The following is a 19127-nucleotide window of genomic DNA, read 5'->3' as shown; positions in this document are numbered from 1 at the left end:
CAATTATTAATTTTTGTTAAAGCAAGACAGAAGACAGGGTGAAAGACTGAAATCTTTTGAGTTTTCATGAAAAGTTTCAAATACAGGCATACATGTACAAACAGGTAATTTCTTTTTAAAGATTTTGTTTATTTGAGAGAGAGAGAAAGAGCATTAGGCCGGTAAGGGCAGAAGGAGAGGGAGAAGCAGACTCCCTACTGAGCAGGGAGCCCCATGCAGGGCTGGATCCCAGGACCCTGAGATCATGACCTGAGCCAAATGCAGACGCTTAACTACTTAACTGACTGAGCCATCCATGTGCCCCCAAAGAGTTAATTTCATTCAACAAATATTTACTTATCAAATGTTAACTTCATTCAACATATATGTTTAAAAATCACGTCCATAGCCAAAAAATTAATAATCTGAATTTTAAAAGAATCGTTAATACAGACCTTTGTAGAGAATCATCAATTTAATCTTAATAAATTTATAACAACAAATGAATAAACTTAAAAACAGACAAAAAGAAAAACTTCCCCAAAACAAAACAAAACAAAAAACTGACTAATATAAATTAAAGCCTTAATAGTTTATGACCATTAAAGAAAATAAGCTGGGATGCCTGGCTGGCTCAGTGATTGAGCATCTGCCTTTGGCTCCAGGTGTGACTCAGGGTCCTGGGATCGAGTCCCGCATAGGGTTCCCCAGAGGCAGCCTGCTTCCTCCCTCTGCCTATGTCTCTACCTCTCTCTGTGTCTCTCTCATGTATAAATAAAATCTTAAAAGAAAAAAAAAGCCAATAGCCAAATATATACTGAATCTTGAAAAAAACTGCTCTAGAATAGAGTGCTTTTCAACTCATTTCATAAGACTTGTATAAACTTGATGCATAAAACAGCACAAGGGAAGAAATGACAGGGTATTCTTTTATTAAGAGGATAAAAATATTTAATAAATTATATACACTTTAAGTATAATATCTTGAAAAAAGTGAGTGTAACTCAAAAGGGCATTAGAAAATATACTAATGTAATTTACCAAATTAAGAAATAAAGACAAAACATTGTTAACCAAAAGAATTCAACAAATTCCAATACCCATTCAATTAAAAAAAATACTTTACAAAATAATAAAATAAAAGAAAGAATCCTTGCCCAGGTAAAGGTTTTGTAATCAGATAAGTTTATCTATCTAAACCTACAGGCAAACAACGGTGAAAAACTCAAGAAGCATTCTTTTTAAGGTCAGGATGATTCCTATTAGGGATTTTATTTATTAGAATTGTATTAAAAGACCTAGCTAATGCAGTAATTCAAGAAAAAAGGTGTAGAGGTGCCTGAGTGGCTCAGTTGGTTAAGTGTCTGCCTTTGGCTCAGGTCATAATCTCAGGGTCCTGGAATGGAGCCTCACATCTGGCTCGCTGCTCAGTGGGGAGTCTGCTTCTCCATTTGTCCCTCCCCCCACTCATGCTCTCTCGTTCACTCTCTTTCTCAAATACACAAAATCTTTAAAGAAAAAAAAAGAAAGAGAAAAGGTGTAAAGACAAGAAAAAAAGCAAATTGTTATCATTCACAGAAGATATAATTAACTACATAGTAATTTTGAGAGCGATTCTATACATGATTTGAAGTAAGAGAATTTAGCAAGGGTGCAATCAGCAAAATCAACTGTGATCCTCGACACTGAGCAACAATTAGAATATGTAATTTTAAAAAAGATACTATTTACAATAAAAACAAATATTGCAAGTTATCTAAAAATGAGCCTGATTTTTAAAAGTACGAGATATTAATGGGGAAATACAGAATTTTATTAGAAGGCCTCACAACAAATGGAGAATTATACAAGATCTTATTTGGGAGACTTCAACAGGCAAATAAATCTGTGACACTTCTTTCAAAATCGATCTATAAACTCAGCCTAAATCTTCTTTTTAAATAGATTTTATTTTTTCAAAATTTTATTTAAATTCCAGTTTATTAACATACAGTGTAATATTGGTTTCAGGAGTGATTCATCACTTACATACAACATCCAGTGCTCATCACAAGTGCCCTCTGTAATACCCATCATCCAGTTAATCCATCCTCCACCCACTGCTCCTCCAGCAACCCTCCAGTTTGTTCTCCATAGTCTTATGGTTTGCTTCCCTCTCTTCTGTCTAATTCTAATAAAAACTCCAACAAGACGTTTTTGGGGGGAAAAGGATTTTTTGAGTTTGTGGAACTTGGCAACTGAGTTTTAAATTCAGATGGAAAAGACATGCCAAAACCAGGCAATTCCTCCAGGAGGAGAAATGAAAGAAATCATCAGATATTAATACTATTAAAACAAAACAAAAGAAGCAATGGATAACACACTTCTAACATGTACAGAAACATAAAGATATCATTACAAAGCACCGGGGAAAGGAATGAATTATGAACTAAAAGTACTGAAACAATATATTATCTATATTATCAAAACAACAACAACAACAACCCCAGAACACAAAAACCAAACTAGTTTCTTCCTTCATAACCATAAACGAAAATCATTTCCAGATAAACTAAAACATAATTGTAAAAAGGCAAAGTTTTATCATTTCTAAAGTTACAGGATAACTGCAAAGTAGAGCAAATTTTCTTAAGGACAGCAAAAAGGAAAGTATTTCTTAATCAAGATACCAAAAGCAACTACCCTAAGAGAATAGACTGATAAATTTGACTTCATTATTCTGTAAAACAAAAGATACCATAAACAAAGTAAAAAAGAGAAGGCATAAAAAGAAAAAATGTTTTCAAACTATATAGCCTACAAAGAGCATCCAAATGCATTAACTACAGAGAAATAGATGCATCGGTAAAAGTGAAGAACAAATTCACAAGAGAGAAATCTAAAATACCCAATAAAGACATGAAGTAATATGAGAACTGCAAATTAAAACAATAATGTGATCAATTCAAACCCACTAGAATGGTAACATTTATGTCAATAACAAAGTGTTATTTAGCAAAAAGATTGATGAGGAGAGAATAATGGTGTTAACAGCTGAGAATATAAGTTGGTAAACAATATTAGAAAACAACTTGGCAGTATTTAATAAAGTTGGAGAATGGGCACGCTCAATCACTCAAAAATTCTATTTCTCGGTGTGTGTGTCCATGTATGCCTAGACAGGCACAAGGACATACCAAAACATCCACTGTTTCCTTATTATTGGCAAAAAAGCATAAACCACTAAAATACCTATCATTGTGATGGTATCTTAGCTCAATGTCATCACATCAATAATTATGATGTATCTTAGCTCGAATAATTGAATAAACTAGCGATGCACATATTAACATGCATAAATATGAAAAACATAATGGCAAGAGACAATTATACAGCTACACTGATAGTGTGAAATCATTAATGTTAAGGGCTCCTGGTGGCTCAGTCAGTTAAGCATCTGTCTTCAGCTCAGGTCATGACCCTAGGGTTTTGGGGTTGGGTCCTGCATCCTCAGCAGGGGGCCTGCTTCTCCCTCCCCCTCTGCCCCTACCCCCTGCTTATGCTTGCTCTGTCTCTCAAATAAATGAATAAAATCTTAAAAATAAAAAAAATCATTAATGTTAAAAACACAAAAAGTAACTGTTAAATATACGTACTTATAGAGCAAAATTAGAATAAAAAAAGCTCACTAACGCTAGCAAACAAATTATGGATGATGGTTACGTCCTTCTTGATCTGATCAAGAAGGAGGGGATCCAGAGGTGTTACGCATTATCAGTAATTATTTATTTTTCCCAAATGTGAAGCAAATATGGTACAATACTAAGAAGTGGTTCAGCTGGGTGACTGGAATACAGGTATTTATGATATTCTCTGTACCTACATATTCTGTATGCTTGAAATAATATATGCTTTGTTCAACAGATTTCCTGACTCTAAACACACTTCATTCATAGGAAAGCCTCGCTCACAACCAATGCTGCAGATAGGATTTTAATATATTTTTCTGTCCTTGTATTTTTCAAACTCATTACCGACTAGTGGTTGCAATGAGAGGAAAGGGGAAGAAAAGATAACATATAGGAAAAACTATGATCCCGGGTACAAACAATATGGAGTGAATTAAAGATGACAGTTTGCACAGCCAAAGCCAAGCCTCAATGGTGACGCAGCTTGAAGCAGTATAAACCTTTGCTGTTGTGAGCTTCTGTGACTTTGGAGGTTCTGTTACCACAATATATTTAAGCCTAAATTGACAATCATTTTGGCTGCTAAGCCCACTAGGAAAATAAATGATAGGGAATATTATAATGGATGGATTAGGCTGATAATACCTAAACCACCTAATCAATCATAAGATCACAAAGAAAGACAATCTAACATGTGCCTCTTTTATAGGATGCAATAGAAAGTTCTTGGGAGAAAACAAAACAAACACACTTAAACCTGACCTGATCAAGCCTCTAGATCCAATTACAGTATATATCAATCATGTAAAATGATATAGCGGGGGAAATAAAAAGCCAAATCCAGAAATCCAGAATGTGGGAAATTCCACAGTACAAACCATCTGCTCAATTTCTTCAAAAAAAAAAAAAAAAAAAAAGGAAAAAGTTTTTTAAAAAGATAGAAATGACTCAAGCAATGTATCAAATGTACCACATGGACTTCTTTGTATCCTGATCAAAACAAATTAACAAAGCTTAACAAATTTACAAAAATGAAATAACTGTAAACATACTTTTGTTATCTTTTCAATCTATTTTAGTTAATTTTTAAAAGTGTGAAAATGACATGTGTTTTTTTTAAAAGCATGGAATGCATATTAAAGTATCTACAGTAATAATATGATGCTAAAATTGCTTAAAAATACAATGGTGAGGGCAGCCCGGGTGGCTCAGCGGTTTAGTGCTGCCTTCAGCCCAAGGCATGATCCTGGAGACCCGGAATCGAGTCCCACGTCCAGCTCCCTGCATGGAGCCTGCTTCTTCCTCTGCTTGTGTCTCTGCCTCTGTGTGTGTGTGTGTGTGTGTGTGTGTGTGTGTGTGTGTGTCTCATGAATAAATAAATAAAATCTCAAAAAAAAAACCAATGGTGAGTGAAATAGGAGTAACTAGATGTTGAAGGTGAGTAATCTTTTATCAACATGAAAAACTTCCACTCCTTTTAAGATATCATTAAGAAAAAAAAAATAAAGGGGATCCTTGGGTGGCTCAGCAGTTTAGCGCCTGCCTTTGGCCCAGGGCGTGATCCTAGAGCATGGGATCGAGTTCCGCATCGGGCTCCCGGGATGGAGCCTGCTTCTCCCTCCTCCTGTGTCTGCCTCTCTCTCTGTGTGTGTGTGTGTCTATCATAAATAAACAAATAAATAAATAAATAAATAAATAAATAAATAAATCTATCTTTAAAAAAATAAAAATAAAGAAAAGACACACTGAGGAAAAGGATTCACAGTACATTTATCCAGCAAAAGACTTTTATAAGGAATATACTAAGAATCTTCATAACTCATTATTATAAAAAGAAAACAGCCCAATTAAAAATGGGCAAAATATATGGACACTTCTCAAAAAGAAACATGAATGGCCCATAAGCCTATAAGAGTTGACACGTTATCAGCAAGAAACAACTTAGTGATTATACAAATGCAAAATAGAACCAAAATGAGATGCCACTACAAACCACTCAAATGGCTGAAATTAAAAGGACTGACAATCCTAGATATTAGTTGAGGATGTGCAGTAACTGGAGGTTTCACAGCAGTTTCCTAACTGTAATAATACAGCCACTTGGGAAAATGACAGCTTTACAAATAATAGTGAAAGGGGAGCCTTGGTAGGTCAGCCAGTTAAGTGTCTGCCTTTGGCTCAAGGTTATTATCCTTGGGTCCTGGTATCAAGCCCCATGTCGGGCTCCCTACTCAGTAGGGTGTCTGCTTCTGTCTCTCCCTCTGCCTGCTGCTCCCCCTGCTTGTGCTCTCTCTCTCTCCCTCTCTGTCAAATAAATAAAATCTTTTAAAAAAACAAGTAACAGTGAAAAAGTGGGGACGATGTAAATGCCTAATGAAAATACAAACAGTGGTGTTTCCTTATAATGGAATACTACTCAGCAACAAAAAGGATTAAACTACAGATGCTCCCACCAACACAGATGAATCTCAGGAACATGCAAGATCAAAAAGAGCACACAGTGTATGATGCCATTCAACTAAAGGTCCAGAAAAGGCAAGACTAAATTACTATAACAGAGAACAGATCGGTGGACAGCTGGGGGCTACGAGAAGATCTACTGCAAGAGAATAAAGGGCCCTTCTGAGGTAACAGAATGATGATCATGCTCTTGGTGTATGCGTTTGTCAAAACTCATCAACTGTACACTTAAATAGCTCAATGTATTGTATATAAATTATATCTTCAAGTTAACTTAAAAAGGCTATAATCGGGGGTTCATGGGTGGGGTTCATTTGGTTAAGCATCTGCCTTCGGCTCAGGTCATGATCCCCAGAGTCCTAGGAATGAGCCCCACATTTGGCTCCCTGCTCAGTGGGGAGTCTGCTCCTCCCTCTCCTGCTCCCCTTGCTTGTGCTCTCTCTGTCAAATAAATAAATAAATAAACAAACAAACAAACAAATAAATAAATAAATAAATAAAACACTGAGGTGTAAATCAAATTGTCTTAATAACCTAAGATATTGTGGCCATGCCCTGAATTTAGGTAAGAGCTTCAGGAAAGTGAGGATATAAAGGAATAATAGGCTATTTTAGTCCTCGTGTCAAAAAAAAAAAAAAGCTACAAGTCCTAGGTTAAAAGGTAAATTCTTTCCTCATCCTAAATCGTGGATTATATTTGCCACAAAATTCTTTGTATTTCAGAAACAAACAAACAAAAAGGGCATAACTATGCTAGAAAATGTAAAATACCTTTCATACTGATTATTCTTGGGTAATCTACATGCATATGGTAAGGTAAAGACATTATTTTTGAGAAGATAGTAAAATGTATACTATATTCTGTAAGAATCTTTACCCACAATATTCTTTAATTTTTTAAAATTTTTAAAGATTTTTTTTTTTTTTTTTTTTAGTTTTTTAAGTAATCTCTACACTCAACATGGAGCTCAAACTCACAATCCTGAGATCAAAAGTAACAACAAGCTCTTTAGAGCTTGTTAGATCACCTAGCCAGGCGCTCCATCTTCTTTTAGTGAAAATTTAAAAAGTATATAGCATGAAGATTAATCGTTTAGAATTCTGAAAAACAGGTATTAGAAAAAATATATTCCTGGACATTTACATTTTCAGACTGTCTCAAACTGGCAAAGAAATATCTCAGATAGCTAATAATAGTGTGTCCTGTATATGTGAAGCTGTCATATAGCATGTCACCCTGGCCCATCAAATATTCTTGCACACTTTAAGAGGGTATAGGAGGGAGATATTAGGTGTGTCTTTTTTAATAGCCATTGGAAGATCTTAAACAAATGTAGGTCATAACATGCCACTTCAGATAATTGGCACGGTCTTAAGATGATTAAGTTTACACTCTTATTCTTACAGGTACACTGCTGGGAAAATTTAAGAAGAATTGTTCAAAGCACAATCCTAGGAATTTTGTGAGAGTAACTAACAAATAAATTAACTAAAAATAATGAAAGCTTTATACAGAATCAGGGAGCTTTATTCATTTTTGCCTTACTACCAAAGCTCTGATAGAGCATCATTTTCCCTATGACCTGAATCCCAGATCATGGCCAGCCAAATTACATAACTTGACTTCATTTAATTTGGAGTTATTTTGTTATTTATCATCCCCAAAGCTCACAGTACATAAAAACATGATTTTAATAATACTTTATTTCTTCCTAAAAATTCAGTCATTTAAAATAAACTTACAAGTTTTTAAATTTATAAACTTAAAAGTTTTCAATTCAGTTATAAACTGATTCTACTATACACCTTTCTTTTGTGCATTTTAAAATACAAAGTCCCATGATTTAAGCAGGCATAATTAGGCAATTAGATATGGCATCCCACAGAGCAACATCTCATTCAGTATCTGTTGCACCAACGCAGGATTTTGGTGAAAGAGTTGTCTGTGTTCCCTTCTGGCTTTTATCTATTTTTTTTAAACATTAATGCTTGGGAAACTTTTTTACTTTACTAAGACATACTACAAATCTCATCTGAGTTCAACTTCTCTGAATAACCAACAATTCTAAATCAGTCAAGCCTAAATGAATATAATTTTACTGTACTTACTGTATTTTTTCAAATATCATCAAAAGTGAATTATAACTTCTCATGGCCAGCATTTAAATTCTAAATTGTGCTTCAAAACTATCTGCAGCTATTTTGCAATCTATGAAGCATGTATAGTCTGCACTATAGGAGATGTAGTTTGCTGACCACATTTTCACCTGAAAGCAGTTGTGTTGAGTATAAACATTTGGCTCAAATTCTGTGTGCCTAAAATATTTGACTGGGAGAACACATTCCAGAAAGTAATTTAAATTCATTAGGAACATATTATATAAAATGGAAAAGCATTTGCCACAGTTCCATAGCAAGCACTTTCATTACTTACGCAATCCATATTCTGGCATTTAAGCACTCTAAGCCTCTTTTCTTTAATGATTTTTCAGTTGGAAAAAAAAAAAAAACTTACATAAAACCAACTTTTAAAAGATATAGACAGATTCGGCTTTCGCATTAATTTTATGAAGTGTGATCAATAATAATTTGACAAAAGAGAAGTTGGCTCTGGGAAATAACAGATTCAGAAGGGAAGCTTCATTCTCTTAAACACGTATCTTCTAAATCATAATTAAACCTGACAATATGTTCACTTACCAATATTTTCTGTAGGCATTGAGACCCTGGTTGGTTCTACAAGATTGTCAGCCAGGACAAAAGCTCCTTCTTCCAATGTATCAAGCAACATTGTTGCTGTATGCGCCTGTTCAGAAGAATTCATGTGTTTCCATGATTCCAGAGCTTCAGGCCTCAGAAGATTGTCCACTGTGTCCACAATTGCCTGCATCCATTAGAAAACTACCATTAGTTTTGACTGCTTCTAGTACCAAGGTGATTTTCAATCACTGACTAGTAACAATTGTAATATTTATCTGTCATGATAAATGATACTCTTACTTCAAGTTGGAAGAACACCTGAACAATATATATCTGGCCAACTTGAAACATATCCTACCATTTCAAAATAAAACTAAAGATTAGTAGACTGCTATTTGATTATAAAGGGTATTAAATGTGAAGAGATGACTTGTTTATACTTATCTAACAATATCTCCTTTGCAAAGAGAAGTACAACCAATGTCAGCTCTTAACATGGATGCACGGTCACTCCTACTTATAACCTCAGGATTTAAATGTTCTAGATAGAAAACACTGATGTCTCTGGAATAGGCTGATATTTATGCTTTAAAGTTAAACCATACTGTTTTATGGAACCTGAACTAGAATAATAACTAAAATTGTGCCTTATAACATTGCCTGCTTATACCACTGGGAATAAGCCAAGATGATTTCAAAGTTTATATATTATCTGTGAATATTTCGCTCTTCCAATTCCCTGTCCAGCTAGAAAACACTTGAGAGTATATCTTAGTTCTTAAACAATGATTTATTTGTAAAAGAATCAAGAGATCAAAACATTGAAACCTACACTAACAATTTAATGAAAATTTTTAATGAAATAATTTAAGTAGAATAAAATCTTCACAAACGTCCAAGTTGTGCATGTTCATATTTGTAGGCTTAGTTTATTACGAGGCAAAGTAACATTAAATTAAAAAATATAACCTAGTCAGTTAAGCAATTGAAAGCAGGCTTTTGTACTGATACTTACAATATCTATTCACTGACTACGGCTTGGACAGATGAAGTCACTAAGTTTATTTACTCTATCCCATTTACCTAGTCATAATATGTCATTAAGACCATGTATAAATTGTTTTGATCTATTGGTAATCACTGAGGGAAAAGAACATACATTGTGCAAAGAACAACAACAAAAATTGCTAGTGTGAGGTATGATATTGAAATAAGCAGGGGGAAAAGTTGTTTGAAGCTACTGTCAGAGTAAGATTAATTAGCTTAATCCATCTTAATATCCTCGTTCTGTCTGCCTTGTGAGCCACCACGACCTTCCTGGCAGGTGGAAGATACTTCCAAGTGGCGTTAAAGGCTTTTTTCCCTCTCTAATGGGAGATAGAATAGTCAAAATGCTCACAGTGATACTGCTGCAGCCATTAACTAGAGTGGAACAGAAATTGGTCTGCTGAGGCCAGATTCATTAGTCACCAAGAAATACAGACTGGAGCCTCTAATCTAAGTTACAAATGAATCCTCTGTCACAAAGTGGGAAGTCGCTTCATTTGCATAGTGTAAGTCAGCTTCTGATTTGTAATTTAAGGAGTTTTATTAGTCTTATCTGAGCAGAGAGGCTCATTTGAGAGATACTGAAAATGACACTGGTCAGAAATTAAGGTCATGCTGAAACTTACAACATATACACATAATTCTCTGATGACATGCTTTTTATTAATTTGAAACACTCCTTATTTATTACCATTTGTACTTTTCTAGTGGAATCAAAAACGATCATTAGCCTAATCATATGCCTTAAGTAGTCTCTCCCTGCCAAAGGAAAAAAGCTATTCTTTTCCCATTGAGATATATGTCCTGGGCAACATACCAATTATTACATTTCACACATTCACTAATACCTTAAAGGTGAAATGAAAATTTCAATATGACAAATTCTATATACTTCAGCAGTTATTTCTTTGCCCCCATTAAACAGGCTAAAAAGGACATTCAGAATATTACTACCTAAAAACAGACTTTCCCACCATCTATTCTTGTAAAGTTCTCAGGTCCAACAATGTCTATTAAGAACTAGTGACTTGCCGTTCTTTTTTATTTCTAGATCTTGCCAAGCAAAACTGGGAGTCATGGGTTTTGAGTAACCTCTCTTCTACAAAACTATCAGCTTCTTTTGTTTTGTTGTCATATGTATCTGTGTTAGTTCTTTAACGTTTGATTTACTAAGGATACAGTCCCCAGATGAGGACAATTAGAAAAAAAAAAAACTACCCTCCCAAAAGAAACGTCTAAAATTCACACAATAAAACGAAACACAATCCAGTATTATTATTTTGATCTATCACACAGAACTAGCATGACATAGTTCCACTGTCGGCCTCAGCATGTTTCCTATTACTTGGATATACCAGGGAGAAAAACTGGCTAGAGTGAGCAAGGATTCTGAGCCAAACAGTGGCTTTCTGTTTCTATTAGCCTGATAAAAACCAACATAGCACATATACTGATAACACTGTCACATTATTTATAATTCATTTCTAGTAACCCATCCCCATATCAACTTGATTCTAGAAATGACTCCTAAAATTTTCAAGACAAAGCCTATTTTATTTAAGAGTACACCACAGAGATAAGAAAGCAGTGACTTTTTCATGCACATACATTATGACTATACAGTCTTTGATATGATAAACTGCCAAGAATATATCATAGCTGTTTTACTCAAGTTGTTTTTAATCCACAGAGATGACAACAGGAAACAAAGAGACTATATGATTACTTTCCAATTCAGAGGATATTTCATTAAAATTCTTGTAATGTTTGGATGAATGAAAAAACAGCAAAAATTATAAAGGTAAATTATTTGCTTATTCTGAGAGTAATATACCTGAGAAGAGCCAACATTTGTACAGCTGATATGGGGCACATTACATAATTATCAAAGACTGAAATACATTGGATCATGCAGCAAGATGATAAAGCGTGGCAGGTAGCTGAAGAAGGGAGAAAGCAGGGTGACAGCACAGGAGAGATACCTTAAGGTAAGCCCTGCATGTCTTCTCTCGTTTTTGGAGCTTTTTAGTAAAAGAAAAGAAAATCAGAGGTTAGATTTTATCTGTTGAAAATGAGGAAAAAAGAAATCCTCAAAACTTAGGCTGGTGTTCCTGATCTCAGTTTATTATGCATGGTAGTCCTCTGGAATTTTTTTTTTTTTTTTGAGTTTACAGGGACTGCCAAAACTGCATCTTTATTAAGTTCATAGCTGCATTTTCTTAAGTGTACTAATCCAAAGTATCACAATAAAACCAGAGACAAAATATGTGGTTAAAAGAGACAAAAATGTCTGCTTTTTTAACCTCAGAACACCGTATTAGCCAGAGATTTTTGCTTAATATGAATCTCATATGCTTATTTAAAGTATGGTTAAAATAACTACCAAATTTTGGTCATATTAGGAAAAATTAATAGCATAAATACACTATCCTCCTAGAGAGGGAAACTTGACCTTCTCCAAAAATCTGCAATTGAAAACAGTATTACAGTGGCTAACATTTTTCTATGCGTCACAATTTTAGTACAACCGTAAGAGTTGCATGTATTAGTGTACAGAGTATGAGATGCATAACACATAATCCCACCAAGTGCAGTTAATGCATTCTTAAGTGGGAGAACTGACCACAGTCAGGCAATGATTGCCACCAACTAAAATCTCCCTTACAGATTTCAACTTTTTTTTTTCCCCTTATGTTGTTCGTTTCTCAGCTATAATTCTTCCTTAGGAAATTAACCAAATTAGAAATTCTGTTCCTAAGAATATGTCAAGGGGGCCAGAGGTTTGGCAGTCCAATGCCAGAGGAATCTTGAGCTGCCATACAAAATGTCTGATTAAATAACAGGAAATTCCTACCTACCTTGTTATAACTCCGTCCAGCGGAATCCTTTTCACTAGGTTTCAGTTCCTGCAGCTGTGCATCAAGAATGTCCACCAACTGCTCCATCAATCTCACTGAAGAACTCACATCCCCAGCAAACACCGGCCCTTTGGTATGTTTAGCCAGTTCATTGGCAAGACTAGCAGCGTTTTCTCCACTTCTGATCTGAAATGACAATTTATATTATCTCAGTATGATTCCTTGCTCTGTTTGTGGCTTTTTGTTCTTTACTTGAGTATCTTTGTTGTGGTGAGAGAAATATTTGCAAATATGTCAAAATCTGCAACAAATTGAGAACAATAACTTTCTCTTCATTTCAGATGATTAAAGGTTCTTAGATCCTCAACATACAAAAGAAATTCTTCACCAGACATTTAAGAGAAATGAAAGAAAAAAGAAGTAAACGAGAAATCCTTTTTAAAGTTTTTCAGATAGCTTTCTCATTTCACTGTCACCATTTTAAATTGCTGTTTAAAAATCTTATTTATTTATTCCAATGATCCAGAAATTTAAATCAGGATGTAATCAGTATGATACTGGGAGTTATTATCTACTGCTTGCTTGCATTTCAGAAAGGTAGATGAGGAAGGAGAAACTAAAATGTCATTGCATCGCATTGTAATATTAAAGTTATTAATGCCTTTTAGAGTAGTTTTTACTTATTCTATCATAATCATCTGTGATATAAACATCTGCTTGCATTCTGCGGATTCAGTTGCAAACTTAATGATATTTGATTTATTAGGCCGGTGGACTATTTGTCTTACAAACATCAAAAGAAAAGAACAAACTAAATATGAATGAAATTAAGCAAGTATCTACTCATTAAAAAGCTTAACATAGAAAACAGCATGCCCCAAAACATATGTAACTTAAATAAACAGTTTACAGACAAAACTATGCATAGCTTTTTATTTTTATACTGAACAAAGAGCATTGAAGCTGGTTTTAACATACAAAGCTAAATTATTTATGTTAGACGTTAAAGCCCTTAATCACCAATGTGTATCATATTAAAAGGTTCCAACCAACCTTCTGAGCCAGCTGATTTACCCAGTGTGAGGTACAGTTGCTAAGATCGGGGCCCTTAGGGTTCCATGTTCCAGTAGAAACCATGCAGAGATAGGAGGCAGTTCCTACAACAGATGTAGAAAACAACAGTGAAATTGAAACCATTTTTCTGCATGCATTCGGGAAATCAGCTACAATGATACTACACTGCACGTTAAATTTTGAATAAACGCTAATGGAAGTGGTTGACAATAACTGACAAAAAAGTAGGGTATAATGCAGATTATAAACAGTAAATATAAAGTCGAAATATCAGACATTTACAGCAAACAAACAAAAAGCCCTTGATTTTCTTGGGACTCATCCAAAATGATACTTGTAATGAGAAAGGCAGCTGTAAGGAAGCCTTGCTGGAGTCTATGGGCAAAAAACGTCAGGCTTGACCTAGGTCTTTAATAGAGAGAGGTAGTAATTCACGGCCTGATCTTAAATAACGTTCTCAGTTCATGAGCCTTTAGGTTGCCTCCAAATGCTGCATTACCAAAGTTAACAAAAACAGTAACAAAATCAGCTATCGTAAATGGCTCTCTTTCCTCAAGATCACTTCAGTGTAATTCAGAACTTACTCATAGTAAATTTAAAAATATACGTTTGGCATTTTACAAGAACTACCTCTGGTTCCCTTGGGACATGGTCGTTCAACCATCATTCCCCTTTGTGTCTGAGGCCACTTTATCCCCCTCGCGTCTAATGCTTCGCAGAATCTCTCTGGCAGGGGAAAAATATTTGTTACAGGAGGAATTTTGGTTGTAGAAACTGCTGGAGGTGGTTTTGTCCCTTTGCTTCCTTCCTGTGATCCAGCTACAGTTGTGCTCATAGGGCCTTTCTGTGAAGTACTGCTTGTGGTTGATACTGTGGTTTTGAACAGCTCAGCTGAAGAAGTTATTGTCACAGCTGTGGTAGGCACTATGGAAAAAAGATGAGTGTATTAATCTCAAACACACAGTTGCACTCACATACAGGCACACGCGTGAATGTGTATATGCACACACACAACACAAAGCCCCTCCCCCATCAACTACCCCAAAAACCTAGCAACATGAGAATTAGTGAAAACACCAGTAGGTTGCAGAACGAACACATCCCTTTATTTATCCTAGTTTATTCATATTGTTGGCTAAGGAATGGTAGTTTAGGCTTTACTATAGATTTTTCGGTGTGACTCTAATTGTGTTAAGTCTACTCAGTGAAATATTTGAGAACACATTTTAAGTATTTTTCACCATTTATCATCCAACAGAAACTGAGGGGCAATTTTAAATGAAGTTTCAGTGTCTACACCAAGTATATGTTACTACGAAACAATACAGAAACAATTTTTTACATAAATTCATACCCTATAAATAATCAAATTTGAAGCATCAATAAAAATCTGACAATTATATATAATTAGGACAATAGAAAATTTAAAGTCACCCACTCTACATCTTGCAGGAAAATAAATACTGTGACATCTTTGCACCCAGCAGCCATTCTTGCTTGAGAGATTTTTGAGCATGCCTGATTAGATCCAAACAGAAGATAAACTTGGCATGCTTGTGCTGTGTTAGTAAGGAAACATCTGAAGCTTCTTCGTCAGGCTTCAATTGCTTATAATGCAATCTCTTATCAAGATAACAGGTTAGATCAAATCATGCCTAATTTGAAACCAACCCTACCTATTGCATGGACGCTTAACAGAGGGTGTAAAAGGAACTACAATTACACATTTTAAAGTAGAAATTTAAAAATAAATTATTCTGTAAGTCAATCGGAGAAGAACAAACATCATATGGTCTCATTCATTTGGGGAATATAAAAAATAGTGAAAGGGATTATAGGGGAAAGGAGAGAAAATGAGTGGGAAATATCAGACAGAGTGACAAACCATGAGAAACTCCTAATTCTGGGAAATGAACAAGGAGTAGTGGAAGAGGAGGTGGGCAGGGGATGGGGTGACTGGGTGACGGGCACTGAGGGGGGCACTTGACGGGATGAGCACTGGGTGTTGTTATGCTATATGTTGGCAAATCGAACTCCAATTTAAAAAAATACAAAAAAAATTATTCTAAAAGGTTAGTTTTGATTTCCATCATTACCTTCAAACTGTTAAATCTACTAGGTTAAAAAAATAATGGAGCTTAAAGTTTCCTTCATTAATTGTAATTAGTTTAAACAACTAAAATTCTGTTGGTAAAATAATGCTATCATTTGAAATCTACTAGGTGATCACACTGAAGTTTTATCAACACTTATAGTTTACTGGCTCTTGAAACCTTATATATATATATATGATGCTTTATATTTAAACTAACGTAGTACAGCAAATTAAAAATAACTTTTTAAAATAATCTTATAAAAACATTAACTTATTTTATGCTATCTCTATAATGTAAGAAACAAAGTAGAACATTAAAACTTAGAAAGCAAGTTCCTATTATCAGTAATATGTTTATTATTTTAAGCTCTGGTCCATAAATAGTTGTTTATATCATGTCACTATTAACAGAATATCCTATCACAAAAAGTAGCATGCACTTGTTTCCAGTTCTTTAGTAATGAGAAACTTCTTGCTGTCAATAAATGCATACTACACACTTTCTACACTTTTTTCCCTTCTATCTCAAGAGGAACTTCTTAATCATGTGTCTTATTTCCAGGGCATAATTTATTGACCATATGAGAGATGCCGTGTACATTAGTCAAACATCATGCCTAGCCAGCTGCTGCAGAAACCTATTCAAACCTGTCTATCTTTTTCTGTAAAGCACTTGCCTGACATCTTGTTAAACCTCTGTAATTTTCTTTTGATTACAATGCAGCCAGGCTTTCAGTACTTTCTCAATTAACATTTGTCAAAAGCATCACAATCTTTTACAGAAGTGTCAGATGACTGCCTCTGAATCAAATCTTAAAGAGTAGTGGCGAATCAGAGCAAAAACGGAAAGTACAGAGCAAAATGGTTTAGTACCACACCATCTTATGTATCTCTTGACACTACACTAATTAGTACATATTTAGTCACTGAAATATGTCTTAACAATACTACCACTAGTGATTCGTTAGCTACACGTCAGGAAAGATTCATATAACTGAGTCAAGGTAGGTAACAAAATGACATCTAGGAAATGGATAAAATTTCTTGCAACATGCTATAGCCTCTTTGCATGCATTTTTGATAATAAATTTCATACATTTTCACCTTTCATTCAATAAAAGTTTAAAGGGAATCAAATCAATACATTCTTCAAACATAAAACAATGAAATATTGGGATATCATGAAAAACATGAAAATGAACTAATAAGTGGCAAAATTAAACCCTCTTCAAAGACAATCAGAATTTCCAGAGTTTTGCAAAACTTCAGCTAGTTAAGTAACTTTACAGAAAGCAATTTTTTTCTAACGATGAAGCCATAAATGCTGAGGTTGTTTCTAAAAATTAACATTTCTTCCATAAGTGAAGACAGGTCCCAACAGGGCATCTGATAATGATAAAAGCCTACACTTATTCAGCATTTATGTACCAGATGCTATGCTAATCACCATTCATGGATCATCGGATCATCTTATTTAATCCTTACCACAACCCCGTGAAGTCGGCACTATGATTAGCTTCCTTTTACAGATGACAAAATTGAGCCATGGAGAAGGTTAGGCAATTTGTTTAAGGTCACCTGGCCATACTCTTAAATGTTACGATCTTACTTTTCTAGGTAAAAGATTTTCATAGACTCTGGAAAATATGGCATCCCACAAAGCAATATGCCCTTATTTTGGAGCATTTAACTGATACTTTTCTTTGTAAACCTCTAAAACAAGAAAAGATGTGGGAAGATAACAAAATGCTAGAGCAACAGATGATAACAAGTTTCATAATGTAACTTATGTGGCAAAAGATTCAAAACTCAAGAATACCCTATAAATGGTATTAGAAAACATGGTAACTCACAACTGAATTATATCTCAAATCTAAACCTTATATTACAAAGTTTTGTTCCAGAGTTCAGTGTCCTATCAAGCATCCATATTAAATGACTTAGCATTCGGTCAACCTTTGTCATTTGAGTATAGAGACCCAGAAATAGTACTAATAAAATACTAATAAACATATTTAAGAACCTCCCTTGAAAATTTCAACAAATATAAACAGAATGCTTCAATCTAATATGGTGCTGTGTACTAACAACCGTATCCATTTATGCAAAAGGTAGTACTTCCCTCATCCAGGTCCAAGAACTCATTGTTCACTAATGAACTCTAATTACAATGAGTCTGTAGCCTGGAAAAGCAAAATGTAATAAATTTACCTTTATTCAAAGTCTAAAAATAATCTTTTTTCAGCGTTACGAGTAGAAAGATGTTTCAAGGAATACGTATTCTATGCTAAACACATCCTAAGTAAAAGACCTAACCAGTTCTCTTTATAAATATTTTTCCTTATATTATTAAAGTGTCATAATTCATAATTACTCTAAGACAAATATTCAGGAACTGTCAAAACTCAAGACACAATATTTTTTCAATAATATTTGGGGGGGCACCTGAGTGGCTCAGTCTGTTAAACGGCTGCCTTCGGCTAAGGTCATGACCTCAGGGTCCCGCGATTGGGCCCCAGAGGTCATCTCTCTGCTCAGGGGGTGGGGGTTCTGCTTCTCCCTCTCCTTCTGCCCCTGCCCCCTGCTTGTGTACTCTGTCCCTCTCTCAAATAAATAAATATTTTTAAAAAATAATATTTAGGACATCAAATTTGCAGACAAAGTAAATATAAAGCAATTCAGATTAAGAAACAGAAAGAGTTAAAAGAGGACTGAAAGGGTTTCTCCTAAGCTCACTTTATTTTTTTTAAAGATTTCATTTATTTATTTATTTTATTTATTCATGAGAGATACAGAGAGAGGCAGAGACACAGGCAGAGGGAGGAGCAGGCTCCCTATGGGGAGCCCGATGCGGAACTTGATCCCAGGACCCTGGGATCACGACCTGAGCCAAAAGCAGATGCTCAATATCTTTTTTCTCATAAGGCAATTTGGGATGTTTCCTATAACTCAACTGTTTTGTTTTGTTTTCTCTAAAAGCTAGTACCACCCTTCTCCTTTATCCTATAGGTTTGTCAAAGGCAAACCTCAGGAATTGACAAAATTTGACATTTTAATATTGATCCTTGTGTTGATCCTTTTTGTAACCCGTGTTATTCTCACAGCTGTTACATTTATTTTGGGTGGCAATAAATCTCTCTCCCTCCATTAGGAAAAAGAGAAATAAAATACTTTAAAAAATGCAAATTCATATCAGACAACACTAAAGTATTGTGAGAATAAATTGAGTACAGATTCAATTCAACA

The 19127-nt window shown here is 34.7% G+C and overlaps 1 protein-coding gene across 35 annotated transcripts in view; it reads right to left on the bottom strand.

Annotated features, from left to right (window-relative positions):
* The window catches only part of ADGRL2 (adhesion G protein-coupled receptor L2), a 619232-nt gene that overhangs the window by 28482 nt on the left and 571623 nt on the right, over positions 1–19127 (bottom strand). For 18 of the 35 annotated variants that reach the window (XM_077905190.1, XM_077905191.1, XM_077905195.1 and 15 more), the window contains 5 exons: positions 14417–14710; positions 13766–13869; positions 12713–12898; positions 11837–11875; positions 8808–8991 (listed from right to left, as the gene is read on the bottom strand). In XM_077905190.1, the coding sequence (XP_077761316.1) occupies positions 8808–8991; positions 11837–11875; positions 12713–12898; positions 13766–13869; positions 14417–14710 (807 nt within the window). The remainder of the gene's footprint in view (positions 1–8807; positions 8992–11836; positions 11876–12712; positions 12899–13765; positions 13870–14416; positions 14711–19127) is intronic. The other 17 variants (XM_077905198.1, XM_077905199.1, XM_077905167.1 and 14 more) reach the window with 4 other exon arrangements.

This window comes from Canis aureus, chromosome 8 (assembly GCF_053574225.1).
Source record: "Canis aureus isolate CA01 chromosome 8, VMU_Caureus_v.1.0, whole genome shotgun sequence".
Classification (NCBI taxonomy): Eukaryota; Metazoa; Chordata; class Mammalia; order Carnivora; family Canidae; genus Canis; species Canis aureus.
The sequence above is the reverse complement of the archived record's forward strand: the minus strand, read 5'-3'. Positions and strand labels throughout refer to the sequence as shown.